This window comes from Carcharhinus amblyrhynchos, chromosome 11, assembly GCF_965287045.1.
Source record: "Carcharhinus amblyrhynchos chromosome 11, sCarAmb.v2.hapA, whole genome shotgun sequence".
In the NCBI taxonomy this organism is placed as follows: Eukaryota; Metazoa; Chordata; class Chondrichthyes; order Carcharhiniformes; family Carcharhinidae; genus Carcharhinus; species Carcharhinus amblyrhynchos.
The window spans coordinates 79288440-79305521 of NC_137334.1; the positions used below are offsets into that span (position 1 = coordinate 79288440).

The 17082-nt window shown below is 41.3% G+C and overlaps 1 protein-coding gene across 1 annotated transcript in view; it reads left to right on the top strand.

Moving 5' to 3' along the window:
- Nucleotides 1–17082, top strand: part of LOC145350217 (protein mono-ADP-ribosyltransferase PARP14-like) — a 44254-nt gene that overhangs the window by 10722 nt on the left and 16450 nt on the right. The window contains exons 7-12 of the mRNA XM_080199279.1: nt 6182–6221; nt 7196–7330; nt 9079–9141; nt 10905–11081; nt 12666–12832; nt 13496–13619. Of these exons, the coding sequence (XP_080055405.1) occupies nt 6182–6221; nt 7196–7330; nt 9079–9141; nt 10905–11081; nt 12666–12832; nt 13496–13619 (706 nt within the window). The remainder of the gene's footprint in view (nt 1–6181; nt 6222–7195; nt 7331–9078; nt 9142–10904; nt 11082–12665; nt 12833–13495; nt 13620–17082) is intronic.

Genomic DNA, 17082 nt, shown 5'->3' on the forward strand with positions numbered 1-17082 from the left:
CATCCTTACTCCTATATTCAGTGTTCTGACTAATGAAATCAACATGCTGAATGCCTTCTTCATGATTCTGTCCACCTGTGTTGTGGGAAAAATATTACCACTTCGGGGTCAGACTGGAGGAACAACAATACAGTTTTATTTTAACGAAGCTTCATGGAGAAAAGGCACCAGCACCTCGCACTACTGGACAGCTACCTTCTCTCAGTGAAACAACAGAAGCGGTCCACCTTTATACCCTTTACACAATAGGTGGACCGGATACGATTATCACATTGTTATAGTCAAATGGGCACAACATTTCTTAGCTCATTATTATGGACAGGTACAGCCATTATCATTTCAATGTCACATTGTTCCGTGAGTGGGTACATTTCCTCTCTATCAGTGACTTAATTTTTATTCTATTCTTGTAGTACGTGGTTCCTTTGTGTTTATGCATTCCTGTTCTTAATCTCCCTAAAAGACCCCCATTATCCCAGGACTATCTTTATCTCTTTTAAGGTGTCTGGCTTCCTGAAGCGTCTGCTCCCTGTTTTAATTCAATTAACTGTCTGTCCTGTGGTTTAAATTTTAAGTGATTGTCTGTGTTTGAAAGTCAGTGTCTGTGTTGGAAGTCAGTGCAGGTTTAATGCCTTTTAACCCCTTATGTGCCCGACAGCTACTTTTATGCCACATACCCATCTTTGTGGCTTTTTTCCGCCTTCACCCTGTGACTCCAGAGAGGATGCAGAATATGGTGTTGCACTCATAACTAAGCTGTAGAGAAAGATCAGCTTAATGTATGTTAGCTCCACTCAAAAGTCTGATGGCAGTAGGGAAGAAACTGTTATTGAGTCAGTTGGTACATGTCCTTAGATCTTTATATCTTTTTCCTCATGGAAAAAGGTGGAAGAGAGTATGCACCGGGATGCACTGGTGTCCTTGATTATGCTGGCTGCTTTTCTGAGGCAGCAGGAAGTGTAGATGGAGTCATTGGGTGGGAGGCTGTTTTACATGATGGATTGGGCTACATTCACAACCCTTTGTAGTTTGTTGTGGTTTTGGTCAGAGCAGGAGCCAGAGCAGAATGTAACATTCTGGTAATTCTGTACTGCACTTCTTCAAAGACTGACATATCCTTCTTAAAATGCAATGTTTGTAAAGAGACACTATAATTCAGATGGGGTTACACTTCTTTGAGGAATTATTTATTCCAGTATGACTAGGTAAGATTTTTGTCTTAAACCCAAATCATGAGAAGGATTGCTTTTCCCTCTTACATTTGGGCACTATTCAGTGCACTAAAGTGCACTCAAGTTAATGTGACTTGAACCAACCTAGTTTTCTGAATTTAGTGAAGTAAGATTCAAAGCAGCCCCAAACCTTGTTAGTGCCCTTCACCTGGAAACAAGGGGTAGAAATCCAACTACTGCAGCAGAAGTCTAATAAGCACCTGCTAGAAACAGCAGACAAAGGCCTCTGGAGATGTCCAGTGGCATAAATCAGGAGTATTTACCCTCTGCCATGCTCGTTCTTCTTGCCCTTTATCCCTCAGGTTGCTAGGCACAGGTCTATTTGAGCATTCCTTTGGAGTTGAGAGAAGAAATTAGGCTGACATAGCCCATCCCACCTCACTAAAATGTCTAAGGACATAAGAACTAGGAGCAGGAGCAGAGTATATTGTCCAGAGAATTCACTACATCATTCAGTAAGATCATCCTGACATCTGGAAAATGATTCATTTATTTGTGCTGTTTATTTTCTGTCCATTAACCAATCCTGAATGAATGCTAACATGTTATCCCAAAACCCACGAGAACTAATGTTGTGAGACAACCTCCAGTGAGGTATTTTATTGAATGCTTTGTGAAAATCCACCTGTACAATATCCACTAGATACTCCTTATCCACTCTGCTGACTGCACCCTCAAAAAATTCTAATAGAAATTCCAGACCTGATTTCCCTTTTATGAGCCCTGTTGAGTCTGCTTTCTCATATTATGGTTCGCCAAGTGGATAACGAAGGAGTTGAAGGACAGTGTTAAATTAAAAGCGGAGCCGTTTAGAGTAGCTAAGAGTAGTGGGCAAGAAGAGGATTGGGAGAGGTTTAAAAGTCAACAAAGATTGACAAAGAAGTTGATAAAGAAGGGTAGGATAAACTATGAATCTGGGCTAGCACTTAATATAAAAAAGGATAGCAAGAGTTTTTATAAATATATAAAAAGGAAGAGGCTGGCTAGGGTGAACGTTGGACCCTTAGAGGATGAGAGGGGGGACTTAGTGGTAGGGGATGGGGAAATGACTGAGGCCTTGAATAACTTTTTTGTTTCGGTCTTCACGGAGGAGGACGTGAATAATTTGCCGGGTGTTAGCGATGGAAAGATGGTAGGACAGGAGGGTCTCGATGATATTATTGTTACTAGAGAGGCGGTGCTCAACAGACTGGAGGGACTGATTGTGGACAAGTCCCCAGGACCGGATGGAATGCATCCAAGGGTTCTGAAAGAAATGGCGGAGGTGATAGTGGATGCCTTGGTGGTTATTTTCCAAACGTCGCTGGATTCCAGGGAAGTGCCGGAAGATTGGAAAATGGCTAATGTTACGCCGTTGTTTAAGAAGGGTGGCAGGCAAAAGGCAGGGAATTATAGGCCAGTTAGTTTAACGTCTGTTGTAGGTAAAATGTTAGAATCTGTCATCAAGGAGGAAATAGCGAGGCATCTTGAGGGGAATTGCTTGATAGAGCAGACGCAGCATGGTTTCGTTAAGGGGAAGTCATGTCTGACAAATTTATTGGAGTTCTATGAGGATGTGTCTAGGGCGGTGGATAGAGGAGAGCCGGTGGATGTGGTCTTTCTTGATTTTCAGAAGGCGTTTGACAAGGTACCTCACAAGAGGTTATTGCAGAAGGTAAGGGGGCATGGATTTGGGGGTAGGGTGTTAGCGTGGATAGAGGATTGGCTGTCAAATAGGAGGCAGAGCGTGGGGGTCAATGGGTGCTATTCGGATTGGCGGTTGGTGACTAGTGGAGTGCCCCAGGGGTCGGTGCTGGGGCCTCAGCTATTTACCATTTATATAGATAATCTGGAGGAGGGAACCGAGTGTAGGGTGTTAAAATTTGCTGATGACACCAAGATTGGTGGAACGGCAAATTGCGCAGAGGGTGTGGAGAGTCTGCAGAAGGATCTAGATAGGCTGGGCACATAGGCCAGGAACTGGCAAATGGAATTTAATGTTGGCAAGTGTGAGGTGGTCCACTTTGGTAGGAATAATGGTAGAAAGGACTATTACTTACGTGGCGAAAAACTGCAGCAGGCGACGGTGCAGAGGGACCTCGGGGTCCTTGTGCATGAGTCGCAAAAACCCAGCCTGCAGGTGCAGCAGGTGGTCAGGAAGGCTAATTGGATGCTGGCCTTCATAGCGAGGGGGGTGGAATATAAAAGTAGGGAGGTCTTGCTGCAGCTGTATAGGGCACTGGTAAGGCCGCAGCTGGAGTACTGTGTGCAGTTTTGGTCGCCGTACTTACGCAAGGATATTTTGGCCTTGGAGGGAGTGCAGAGGAGGTTTACTAGGCTGATGCCAGAGCTGAGGGGGTTGAACTATGAGGAGAGGCTGAATAAACTAGGCTTGTACTCGTTAGAGTTTAGAAGAATGAGGGGAGATCTCATTGAGACATATAAGATGATGAATGGGATGGATAGGATAAAGGTGGAGAGACTCTTCCTGCTCAGAAAGGACAGTAGGACTAGGGGGCGCAGCCTCAAGATAAAGGGGGGGGGCGGTTTGCAACGGAGTTGAGGAGGAACTTCTTCACTCAAAGGGTGGTGAATCTCTGGAATTCTCTGCCCGTTGAAGTGGTGGAGGCTGCCTCGCTAAATATTTTTAAGAAGCAGGTTGATGGGTTTTTGATAAGCGAGGGGATTAAGGGTTATGGGGAGAGGGCGGGAAAGTGGAACTGAGCCACGACAGATCAGCCATGATCTTATTGAATGGCGGGGCAGGCTCGAAGGGCTAGATGGCCTACTCCTGCTCCTATTTCTTATGTTCTTATGTTCTTATAAGTGCCCTGTTACCATGTGCTTAACAATACATTCTCACACTTTCCCTACTATTGATGTTGGACTAATTGGGCAGGATTTTACGGCTTCACTCAGGCAAGACCGGAAATTCCTGCCTGAGATCAACAGAGATTTCTGTCATCTGACCCTCGACTACTCCAATTCCATGGTGGGTGAGGTGGCCATTGTATTTTCCCTTCCTTTCTTGAACACATGGTTTACATTTGTTACCTTCCAATCCACAGAATGTAGGAAATACTGGAATATCAAAACCTATACCTTCATTATCTCTGCAGCCACCTCTTTTATAAGAAGCCCCATCAGATCTGGTACATTTGTCACCTTTTTATCTCATTAATTTTCTCTAATAATTTTTCTTTAATAATATTAATTACCTTAAGTTCATTTTCATTAGACCCTTTGCTCCTTACTTGCAGTATATTTGTGCCTTCTCATATACACAATACTTATTTAACATCTCTTCCATTCCTTCTCCCCCGTTGTAATTTCTTCTGTCTCTCCCTTGAAGGGACTTGTGTTTTCTTCTTTGGCATTTACTTGTAGAAGCTTTTATTATCTGCTTTTATATTTCTTGCTAGATTAATCTCAAAATCTTTATAAATTTCTTTGTCATCTTTGCTGATTTTTAAATCCCACTCAGTCTCTCTCCTCTTTTTGGCAACTTTATGTGCTCCTCTGAATCTCTATTTAATTTCTGTAGCTAGCTGCAGCTTTGCAACTTTCTCAGTTTTTTATTCTTCAGGGGAATGGAAATGGATTGAGAATTTTGAATGATTTGTTGCTATATTTCTTCACTGCCACATCATTATACCCACCTCATCAAACTCATCCCTCACAAATCAGGGCAGGATTTTCAAGCCCCATCAGATTGCCCAGTCCAGCCATTGGATTTCTGGTTCAGGCGCTGAATCTCCTGTAGCAGATCCTGCCGAAATCCTGGTCCTACCTTCTGACTTAACCACTTATCATGCTATCAAAAGTTCCCCAGTGGACTCTTTGCTCTAAGATTATCAATTAACCCTATCTCATTACACAATTCTAGCCTGTTCTCTGGATGGTTCACAACATATTGTTCTAGAAACCATCTCAAAGCATCCTATGATCTTGATCCCAAAGCTACTGTTGACAGTCGATTTGCCCAGTCAATATGAAAGTGGAAGTCCTCCAATATTACTGCATTACTCTTCTTCCGTGCCAACATTGTTATGGCGCCTGTAAGCTATTCTGCAGGCTCGAGCAGACCTTAGTCCTCAGGAAAAGTGTCCACAATTTCCTAGAATCAATGAATCCTGCAGTGCAGAAGGAGGCCATTCAGCCCATTGAGTCTGCACCAACCATAATCCCATCCAGGCCCTATCCCCACAACCCCATGTATTTACACTAGCTAGTCCCCCTGACACTAAGCGGCAATTTAGCAAGGCCAATCCGCTGAACCCAAACATCTTTGGACTGTGGAAAGAAACCAGAGCGCCCAGTGAAAACCCACACAGACATGGGGAGAATGTGCAGATTCCGCCCAGACAGTGACCTATGCTGGGAATCGAACCCGGGTCCATGGTGCTGTGAGGCAGCCTAAAACATGAATTAAGCATCAGGGCCAATCTGGCAGATAGTCTGAAGCATGAGTGGAGTGATAAATATTCTCAAAATAAAACCAATAGCATGCCAAGCCTAATAATTTCTAACCTACTTACCAGGAATACAAATTTTATTTAAGGTATCATGTGTGTTGCTGATTGCTTAAAGAGCAAAATCCAAGCAAAGAATATTTGGACAATGGAAAGCACCAATTCTAATTTAGTGTGTAATGTTTTTGATTTCATACTGAAGTGAAATAATTCAAAGGTTTGATAAAATTAACATTTGTCACAGTGAGGTAATGAGAGTGCAAATCTGTTCCAGTCACTTTTTTATCTCAAGAAATTGTTTGTTAATTCAAAACAGATTTCAGTCACTCTGAAACTGTTACGGTTTTGGAATTATTGGCGTCTCAAAACTTAGTTATTGAAATGCTGAATTTACTCAATATAGTAGAGCAGAGTGAGTTAAAGATTTCTATTTTTTTAATTCATCCAAGAAATTAACTTAAATTAGCTCTTTCTTCTCTTCAAATTTGAACATTTTAGGGAGCGGCACAGACAACACAACAGAGTTACACTCAAACAGGTAATGGTCACTTCCACTCTTCCCTGTAAAATTCTTCACTCTCACAATTCATCTGTACCTGGATTCTGAGGTAACTTTGTAAAGTGGTCAAACATAAACTTCATACTTAACTTTATATTTTCCTAACCACACTGTTGGTGTACCTGTACCACATGGACTGCAGCGATTGAAGAAGGTGACTTATTATCACCTTCTCAAGGGCAATTAGGGTCAGTCAATGATGCCCATGACCCATGAAAGGATAAAAAGGCATATTTCATGAATTGTATAAACACATATATGCTCACTGAAAATTTCCAATGTATATTTCTGTTACTGAATGTCCTTCTTCAAAAATGGACATGCACTAATCAAGAAAATAAGGATGCTGCAGTCCCTGCTACATCCGGGGTTCTCCAATCTTGTTCACCCTGCCACCTCTTGCAGTGAGAATGGAGAATCTGGTGCTCAGCCAAAACTCCATTCACTGTAGCAGGACCGGAGAATCCAAGCAGCGGGTAAGGTCCAGCCTACATTTTTAACAAGAGTGCTATAAATTGTATTCACTTAAGTAAGTAACTAAAGAACATGAGTACAATAAAAGCACAGTCCTAGTAATCTGTAATGCTGGTAATTTTACTGAATGTCCCGCCTCAGTAATGGACATGCACTACTCAACAGAATAGGAACGCTGCAGACCACCCTACATTTTTCACAATATTATAAATTGTATTCACTTTACTAAGTAACTGAAGTAGGCAATAATTCTCAACCCAAATTCTGCACCCCAACAGTTTGGATTGAATAACCAGTCAAATTGATTTCTTGATGTAACAGGGAAATCTAATCGTCACCCTGTTCTAGTGTATGGCAGTACTTTGAAAGAGATTTTAGCATTTGATGGACTGAGGGTGATAATATGTTTAGCAGTTCCTGATATGAACTGACAGTGTTTATGATGCTAAGTGAGAGCAAATCTCTGTGTCCCTCTCCAGCTCTAAAGGGAGGATTGTTGCCTACACAACTGAGAATCCATGAAGTTCTTGTGGAGGTGAAACAAGGAGACATAACCTTGGAAAGTGTGAAAGGAATAGTGAATTCCACAAATACAACACTGGATCTTAATTCCGGTAAGTTACCTTTTGTTTGAATTTAACCCCTTAGTCCTTCAAATTTCAATGGGTAAAATCTTTGAACGTTTGAATAACACATTCAGTCCTGTAGAACATAGAACATAGAACATTACAGCACAGTACACAGGCCCTTCAGCCCTCAATGTTGTGCCGAGCTATGTCCAATCCCAAGATCAAGCTATCCCCTCCCTATCATTCTGGTGTGCTCCATGTGCCTATCCAATAACCGCTTGAAAGTTCCTAAAGTAATGAAGTCGATTTGGTGAATTTTGGCAGTTAAGAAATATCCAAACACATATGGAACTTAACACTTCCATTAAGCAAAATGGGATCTGAAGGAATTTTTAAAGAAAGGAAAGGGAAATTGGCAAACTGGTATTTCAACTTTGAAAGTTGTCTATGGGGTAATGTTCTAATTTGAATCTATAAGAGCTGTTTCTTTTTATACTCCTGACATTGAAATATTTGAAACCTCAGCTTGACATTGATCACAAGGAGGCAGAGTGTATATCATTAAAATGTGTATTGTGGGGCATTGAACCCAAGCAGTGAAAGAATTAGGAATAAAGTTAGAGGGATCTTCTCATAAACAGCAAAGTGCTTCTTGTTAACTAGGAATGAATAGGTCATAATTTTTTTAACCATTGCCAGATATCCTCTTGTCTACATTCGATGAGAAAGATATTATTTTTCACTAGAATCTGTGGCTGTCAGTATGAAACTGTTACTAATGGTTGCATTTGTTCTTTAAGTTAAGATGGATGGCCCTTCCCTGGAATGTTAACAGAGTTATTTTGGCAATTACTGCAGCTGCACTTATGAAATTATCAAGATTTAGAAATTAAATAGAGAGGAAGGTTGGAGTGATGGAACATTTTACTTAAATAGGACAAAAATATAGAGATTTCTGATCAGAATTTTGGCTAATATGGAGTTGATGAAAGGTTCTCTCCAGCTATTTGTTACATTTACTTTTGCTCTTAAGATTTATCTCTATTATTCTTTTTACAACATTTTTCATGATTTCAGGATTTTTAGAATTATTTCATGGGATGTTGGCGTAGCTGGCAAGGCCAGCATTTGTTGCTCATCCCTAATTGAAAGTCTCACTTGAACATTTCAGAGTCAACCACATTGCTGCGGGTCTGGAGTCACATGTAGGCCAGACTGGGTAAGGATGGTAGATTTCCTTCCCTGAAGGACATTAGTGAACCAGATCAGTTTCTATAACAATCAATGGCAGTTTCATGGCCACCATTTGTGCAACTAGCTTTCAATTTCAGATTTTATTATTTGAATTTGTTGGTGTTTGAACCCGTGTCCCCAGAGCATTAGCCTCAGCCTCTGGATTACTAGTCCAGTGATCTTGCCACTTCACCATTGTCTTACTATGTAGCATATCCATTGTGGCTGAGATGATACCACCATGAGCTGGATGACAGCACATTCTTATGTGTCCTGGAGATGACTCCTTCAATTTTCTATTGCACATTTTGGGAAAGTTCCTATGTTTTGGGGAAAGACCCCACCTTTCCTCAGGTTAAAATTGGAAGCTCAGTGGAACTTCCAGGTTAAATCATTCCAATGTCTTACTTTTATTTATTTGCAGCAACAACACATTCAATAAAAGCGAAAGTGAAAAGGTTGCATGTTGTGAGATTTGACGCTGGATATCAAGCAGAAAACTTGTCCAAAGTTACTTGTTATAATTAGAAATGAATTTTTGTTGTGTGATTGTTTTTTAGGTGTCTCTGGGGCAATATTTACAGCAGCTGGCAGCACTGTCACAGATGAGTGCAAGAAGTTGGGCAAGTTACAGATATATATATATATATGTATAGATGTGCATTATATTAAAAAAAAGCTCCAGAGGATTGGAGACTTGAATGGTTTTGAGACATATTAATTTATATCAACAATCTCCAATGATTACAATTTTTACTGTTACAAATCTAATTGAAGGCAGGGTGAGCTGTGTTTTATCCTCTGGCATTGGTCTTGAGAACCTAATGATGGTTGGAGTGCTCCAACAAGATAGAATTAGTCACAGATTTCGTCAGGAGCTAAGATTCACACTTGGATCACTGAAACCAGTTATTGAGCAATTTAGGCAGCATCTATAGAGAATTAAACTAAAGTTCATGATTCAGAATCTGAATGCAAACTGACTCTGCACAAAAGCTGCCTGACCAGCTGGGTGTTTCAGGAATTTTGTTTTCATTTGCTACCAAGCATTTAATTCCAGTTAAAGCAGATTGAGAATAATCCACGAAGATGTGGGACTTTATCAGGAATGACCACTATTCCCATTGCTGTCTTCTGGCTGCTCCCAGTGTTCAAGAAATATCGCAATATACTCTGAAAATCTATAACAATTAATGCTTTTTCATTCCCAATTAAAGTAATCAGCTTCCGTCGTTAAGTTTCAGATTCCCATGAACTGTAGCAATATCTAATGCACAAGTTAAACTGGGATAGCATGGTTCAACAGCACAAGGAGCTCATTTCTTGCTTCTGGGTGATTTGCACTGTGCGCTCATCATTTCAAATGATGGTTAACTTCAGTCCTACAGTCTCCTTTCATAGGACATTAAACTACCAGGCAATTGCACCATAGGTCGAGTCATTTACAGTGATAACATTTTAACAGTTCAGAGATGTGCAGGTTAGGTGGATTGGCCAGACTAAATTGCCCACTGGTTCCTAAGATGTGTAGGTTAGATGGATTAGCCATGATAAATGTGTGTGGGGTTACGAGGATGGGGTGGGGGAAAGACCCTGGTTAGATGGACAGATTCTCTGTCAGGGAGTTGGTGCAGATTTGATGGGCTGAATGGCCTCCTTCTGAATTGTAGGCGTTCTGTGAATTTTTGAGATTTATTATTCATTCATATAGAAGAGCAGCTTTGAATCAGTCATGAAAGTGATAAATAGAAAACCAGTGAGATGTATTCCTTTGAAAGCTTTTTTTTTGCAGGCATGTCTTTCAAAACAGCTTTTGCGGGAAGGTAGATTGGGGGGGGGCGGGGGCAGCAGGGGAGGTTTCTTAATCCTGCCCAGTCTTGCTGGAATTAAATAGGAATTCTGACCAATGAAATCACTTGTGGCTCTTGCCTATGGGCCAGATTTGACGTTATAAATGTAGATGTGAGAATACTGCCTTTGGGACATCCTGGACTATTAAAATTGTGATGTAAATGCGAGTCTTGTTTCTAATGCCCATAAGTCATGACTGAACCTGGATAAAAGCTGGGCGATTTATTCAGCAATATGCAGTAAATGGGGGGTAGTTTCATGCAAGTAATGTGCGTCAAATCAATCCCAGTCATTTATACCAGTATGGGCTCCATATACAGTGGTGTCACCATATATAAGCCTTAATTAAACCTGGCATTTGGATCTGTTTGGTGACTTCATTTGTTTATAATCAGCTGTGTTTTTATATACTTAAAGTAAAGCTAAAAGTATAATAATTATTTTCCAAGCATGAATGCATCTATGTTATTAAAATTTCATAGGGAGAGAAAATAAATGTAACTTTTATTTAACCATACGTCTCTCATCTCTTTAGGTTCTCAGCCTAGTGATGGTGTTGTAGTTACCGGAAGTGGGAACCTCTCCTGTGATTACATCATTCATATGGTCGGTCAGACTAATCCTGCTCTGATAACAGCCTCAGTACAAAAAGTATTGCAGGAATGTGAAAAAAATCACATTACCTCAGTATCATTCCCTGCCTTAGGAACAGGTAACTGCTGTTGGAGTAGCAGGATTTTCATCTCATAGAGTCGTAGGCTGTGTCACGCACGGTGCAAATCGCGTTAGGATAGTGTGGGGTCGGTGAATCATAGATGAGAGGTTTACTGTGTTCAACACTGGCATGAAACCCCATTGGAATCCTCCTAACCACTGCACCCAGGCATCATCTGGTTCCTGCCCAGTGAGGGCAGAGACCGTATTAGCATTTTTCTATTAGTATCTAAATATGCCTAGCCTGTTTGAGACCAGATTCTCCCTGCCCCTGCGTCACTCATGCAAAACTATTTGTCAATGTAAATGCAATGTAAGTTGCTTCCTGAGCTTGGCAGGAAGCAAGCTCAGCACTGAGGATTCCAGGAAAAGGGAGATGCCTGTTTGCTCCCAGTTGCAAAGGCAGACATCAGTCATATTAGATCCTGCGACTAACTTACAGAAGAGAATAAGCATCATATCAGAAGACCGCAGCAGATAAATGATTGGTAATGAGGGCAACAGGGACAGATAAGTCCCATTTTAGCACAGATTACCCAAAGGCTCAATAATTTTCACTGACACTAGAGGCACTTGTCTTTGGGCTTGGGGTGAAGCTGACACCTGTTAACTGACACAAATCAGATTGTTCGAGTTTGCCAAAATCACACTCCAGAATGCTCCAGCCCTTTAACAAGCTTCAAAAGGAACTTAATGAACCATTAATTGGTGGCAGGCTGGTTCCCTGAACCCATCCCCATTCCTGCCAGCAATTTCTAACTGTATCAGAGGATTCAGAATCCAGAGAAGACTGCAATTTTGAAATTGCACCCTCTTGAGCTCCTGACCCCTTGAGCATTTGTAATCCCGCTAGTAGACTCTATCTTGACTTGTGTAATCAGTCTGCAGAGGCTGAAGTCCCTTCACCAAAATCCCTTTATTCACAATTCCAACAGTAGTACACAGAGTGCTATCCATCAGCAGCCTGCCTTCACAAGAGCCAGAGGAACTGACGCTCCTGGTTAAATACAAGGAATAGACTCCCTGATTGGCCCATCAATTGACTCCTTAACCAGGGACATCTTTTGTTGGACTCCTTATTCAGGGAGTTCATACTCCAATAGGCCAACCTCAATGGCCTGACTGAAGTCATTACAACTTGTTAGCAGGGCGACACATCCCACACAAAGTCATAAATATAAGTATCATTGAGGACACAGTTTGACAAGTGACCCTAGGTTCATATATAGATTAAATCAGTAAATTATGACTACAGTTAGTTATGTTACAGTACAGTTAGTTAAAAACTCAAATGCAACAGTTTGCAAATCACAATAATAAATGAACAAATAAGCTTCCAATTTAGTATCTGGTTGAATGTGATACTGGCAATACAAGTTAATGGCTGGAATTTTACCACCCCACCCAATATGAGAATCGGAGCGGGCAAGGGGTGGGCAATTGGAAGGTCTGTTGACCTCAGGTGGGATTTTACGTTTTCAGGCCGAGTGAGGCCGTAAAATCCTGCTCAGTAATTTGAGCAAAGAAATTTCTAACAGTGAACTAGATCCTCACCTGGTTTCATTTTAATCTCCTTTTGCAGGTGTGGGTGGAATGAAACCACAGGACACCATTGAAAGCATGTTGACTGGATTTGGAAATCATTTATCACAAAACAAACCATCAATTATTGGACACATTTACATTGTTGCCTTTGAACGTAAAGTGTACGATGTTTTTCTTGATGTCTTCCAACGAAAATCACAACAGGTAGGAGGGGCCACACCATTTTACAGCACTATAATGGAACCGGGCAGAGAGCCATTTTAAAATGAAATTTGGGAAACTTACACATTCCTTTCCTGCCCCAGGCAGGAAAGACTTAATTGGCAAGACTACCTGCCCCAGCCCAGATGGGTCATTTAGTCACAACCTCCTATTTCAAGCTTGGGCTTGAATGGAAAAGAACTGATGGCTTCTTCAGCAACATCAGCCAAAGCATCTGGGAACAGGAGCCCGGGCCAGAAAGAGCGCTAGCAACTTATATTTTTAACAGATTTTCCAATTATATCGTAGGTGAAGAAGATAAGTGTTTCTCTAAGTCTTAAAGTAAACTTTGACTCTCCCCATCCTTATTTCCTTTCATAGTGGTTATTCCTTGTGACAGCAATAGTTCCCTTGGGACCCTCAGTGACAACATCATGCCATGTGATATTGGTCAGGAAGTTAATGAGGCCTAGCCATTTAGATCCACCACCTCCTGATGGAGCAGTTGTTCACTTTGTTATCAGTGAGTTAAAATTGAGTTGTGTGCTTCTATGAGTGGAAACCCAGGAACAGACTGAATGCTTAGTCCCTTGGCCAGAACAAAGTGCATATGGAAAGAGAGAAAAGAATCCTAAAATTCTTAATGCTCAACATCTTTATTTTCAGCTAGCGAACTCCATAGAAATAAAGATTGGCAAAGTAAAGGTGATAGCTGTGCAAGGTGACATCACAGAAGAACAGACGGACGCGATTGTAAACCTCACAAACACCAACCTTAACCGAGGCAAGGGTGAGTGCTAATGTTTGTCTACTCATTAGTTCTCAACTACTACTTGCATTATTAATGATCCTTAAAACATCCTAAGGTACTTCACAGGAGTATTATAACAACATGACAACTAGGAATAACAGTGGGTCTGGGGCCCCTCTGGCTTTCTCCACATTCAGTAAGATCATGGCTGAAATTTCACTTCAGCTGCACGGTACAGCATAGACCTTTTGCAGGTCTGGGAGGAATGAAACCACAGGACGCTATTGAAAGCATATTGCTGTAAAGGAGCGTGTAAGAGTAATGCAATAACCAGTGGGGAATTTAATCCTCATAAAATGTGGAGAAACAAAATTGACAAGAGTAGCTTAGAGGGTGTATTTAGAAAATACATTCAAGACAATTTTCTAGAATAAAATATCTAGGAGCCAACAGGAAAACAGGCTTTTTTTTTTAAATGACACTGTCATCTGGTAATAAAGGATCATCTGGAGAAGATTGGTGATACTATGATTAGTTTAAGGATGATGTAGTTATATCTGCTACTAGGGTTTTAAACTTAAACATAATGCAGGATTTGCTTGAGCAAGACCGGAAAATTCCACCCGAGATCAGTGGATATTTCCATTGTCTGCCCCTCACCCACTCCAATTCCATGGCAGACGGGTGGTAAACTTCCAGCGAAAGTCAATGGTAGAAGTGTGGGGAATGAATAAGCTGAGATAGATAATTGATGACCACAGAAATACAATAGGAAACGTTTAAATAATTAGATCAAAATTCCAAAAGTATATGGTTTTGTTTGAGGAATAAAAGCTCGGCTGAAAAAGTGCCAAAGCTAGCAAAGCTAAATTAAAGAAGTGGATAACTGAAGATTAGGACAGAGGCATTTATTGAGTATATGGAGAGCAGTGAGGAAAAAAAGAGATTAGGAAAGAAGTAAAAAGAACATGAGGAAGGCAAAGAGAAATTATGATGTTAAATTGTCAAAAAACCAAAACACTATATAAAATACTTTACAAGCACATCAAAAAAAGGAAGGCTGGGATAGCAATGGCATGATTAAGGGATAGACATTATAGTAACACAAATGGTAAGGGTAGATAGCAATATTAAATCATTATGTGCTTTGGTATTTACCAGAGAGGAAGTTATATATGATATTGAATGATGTGATATGAACATATGTGCATGTGAATTTACAAATTAGAAGTAGACCACTCAGCCCCTCAACTCTGTTCCGCCATATGATCTGGAGGAGGGAACCGAGTGTAGGGTGTTGAAATTTGCTGATGACACCAAGATTGGTGGAACGGCAAATTATGCAGAGGGTGTGGAGAGTCTGCAGAAGGATCTAGATAGGCTGGGCGAATGGGCCAGGAAATGGCAAATGGAATTTAATGTTGGCAAGTGCGAGGTGGTCCACTTTGGTAGGAATAATGGTAGGAAGGATTATTACTTACGTGGCGAAAAACTGCAGCAGGCGACGGTGCAGAGGGACCTCGGGGTCCTTGTGCATGAGTCGCAAAAACCCAGCTTGCAGGTGCAGCAGGTGGTCAGGAAGGCGAATGGGATGCTGGCCTTCATAGCGAGGGGGATTGAATATAAAAGTAGGGAGGTCTTGCTGCGGCTATACAGGGCATTGGTGAGGCCGCAGCTGGAGTACTGTGTGCAGTTTTGGTCGCCGTACTTACGCAAGGATATTTTGGCCTTGGAGGGGGTGCAGAGGAGGTTTACTAGGCTGATGCCGGAGTTGAGGGGGTTGAGCTATGAGGAGAGGCTGAATAAATTAGGCTTGTACTCATTAGAGTTTAGAAGAATGAGGGGAGATCTCATTGAGATGTATAAGATGATGAATGGGATGGATAGGATAGAGGTGGAGAGACTCTTCCCGCTCAGAAAGGACAGTAGGACTAGGGGGCACAGCCTCAAGATAAAGGGGGGTTGGTTTAGAACGGAGTTGAGGAGGAACTTCTTTACTCAAAGGGTGGTGAATCTCTGGAATTCTCTGCCCGTTGAAGTGGTGGAGGCTACCTCGCTAAATATTTTTAAGACGCGGGTTGATGGGATTTTGATAAGAGAGGGGATTAAGGGTTATGAGGAGAGGGCGGGAATGTGGAACTGAGCCACGACAGATCAGCCATGATCTTATTGAATGGCGGGGCAGGCTCAAAGGGCTAGATGGCCTACTCCTGCTCCTATTTCTTATGTTCTTATGTTCTTATTTAATAAGATCACTGTTGATCTGGTTATAACCTCAACCCTATATTCCTGTCTACCCTCGCTAACCTTTCACCCCCTTGTTAATCAGGAATCCATCAAGGTCTGCCTTTAAAATATTCAAAGATTCTGCTTCCACTGCCTTTTGAGGAAGGAAGTCCCAGAGACTCGCCATCCTCTGAGAACAAAAATTCTTCTCTATCTTAAATGAGCGATCTCTTAATTTTAAACAGTGACCCCTAGTTCAAGATTCTCTGAAAAGAGGAAACATCCTCTCTAGATCCATCCTGTCAACACGCTTCAGGATCGTAAAGATTTTAATCAAGCTGTATCTTACTTTGCTCAACTCAAAGGATACAAACCTAGTTCTCTAACCTTTCCTCATAAGACAACTTGCTCGTTCCTGGTATTCATCTAATAAGTCGTCTCTGAACTGCTTCTACTGCAATTACATCTTTCCTTAAATAACGAGGCCAATACTGTACACAATACTCCAGATGTGATCTCACCAAAGTCTTGTACACTGAAACATAACCTCCTTACTTTTGTAATCAATTCCCACTACAATATGTATATTTAAAAGAAGCAAGGGTACATATTGAATACACAAAGAAGCTCAGAAGGAATGAAGTCCCAGTGTGGGTGAATCACACGCATATTTTAAAAGAGACAGGGAGAGTGGTGGTGCTGGAGGAGATAGAATAAAGAACAAAGAATAGTACAGCACATGAAAAGGCCTTTTGGCCCTCCAAGCCTGCGCTGATCATGATGCCTGCCTAAATTAAAACCCTTAGCATTTACGGAGCCCATTTCCTTCCATTCCCATCCTTTTCATGGTTTTGTCTAGTTGTCCCTTAAATGCCATTATCGTACGTACTCCCATCACTTCCCCAGGCAGCATGTTCTAGACTTTCATCGCCCTCTGTGTATAAAGCATGCCTTGCACATCTCCTCTAAATTTCTCATAGGGTTGGGAGGAGTGAAGCCATGGAGAAATTGGAAAAGCTATGTACACAACAGGATGAGATCACTTTTTATCCTTCTTGAATTTTTACTCTCTCAACCTACCCAAAACATCCCTCATTCATTGCAGAGAGTATAGAACCCTCTAAGTCCGATGAGATTGCTGCCAACTGATTCAACCTGATCATGTGCAATAATGTCCGAAAGGATTTGTTTCCAGAAACCCATTTAAAATTCACCAGCAAGACAGAATCTTGAAAGGTGTTTTCAACTGTGTTGAACTGTGAAGACATTGAATGAT